At 50.1% G+C, this 479-nt stretch overlaps 1 protein-coding gene across 1 annotated transcript in view; it reads right to left on the bottom strand.

Moving 5' to 3' along the window:
* The window catches only part of LOC119581935 (metabotropic glutamate receptor 8-like), a gene marked incomplete at its 5' end in the record, with an annotated part of 173,067 nt that overhangs the window by 9,110 nt on the left and 163,478 nt on the right, over positions 1-479 (bottom strand). Inside the window, 1 exon segment of the mRNA XM_037930107.1 lies at positions 61-365. Within this exon segment, the coding sequence (XP_037786035.1) occupies positions 61-365 (305 nt within the window).

Raw genomic sequence — 479 nt, 5'->3', positions numbered from 1 at the left:
CGAAACACCAGATACCTCACACACACAATAACACCCACAACCGCAGCCATCCTGCCTTACCTTATAATCATTATTGGTGCCGAAGTAGATGGGGATGAAGGCCAGCCACACAATACAGGTGCTGTACATAGTAAAGCCGATGTATTTAGCCTCGTTGAAGTTCTCGGGGATTTTGCGTGTTTTGAAAGCGTAGACTGTACACAGCAGAATCAGGACCATGTTGTAGCCGAGCGAGAGGATCAGCGATATGTTGGAGATGCCGCAGGTTAACACGGCAACCAAGCGGTATGGGTAGACCTCCTTGGTTGCGGGGCGCTCCACCAGCAGCCATGCTACGACGCCCACGAACTGCACGCCCACCAAGCCTGTTGGGTGGGCGTGAGAAAGAGAGAAGAGGGTTAGAACGGTATTTGGGGACTGTGTGGTAGGTAATTTTCTTTATTCATTTATACATACAAACACCCACACCCATACCAATG

The sequence above is a fragment of the Penaeus monodon genome, chromosome 15 (assembly GCF_015228065.2).
Source record: "Penaeus monodon isolate SGIC_2016 chromosome 15, NSTDA_Pmon_1, whole genome shotgun sequence".
Taxonomy (NCBI): Eukaryota; Metazoa; Arthropoda; class Malacostraca; order Decapoda; family Penaeidae; genus Penaeus; species Penaeus monodon.
This window is presented reverse-complemented; position numbering and strand designations above follow the sequence as displayed.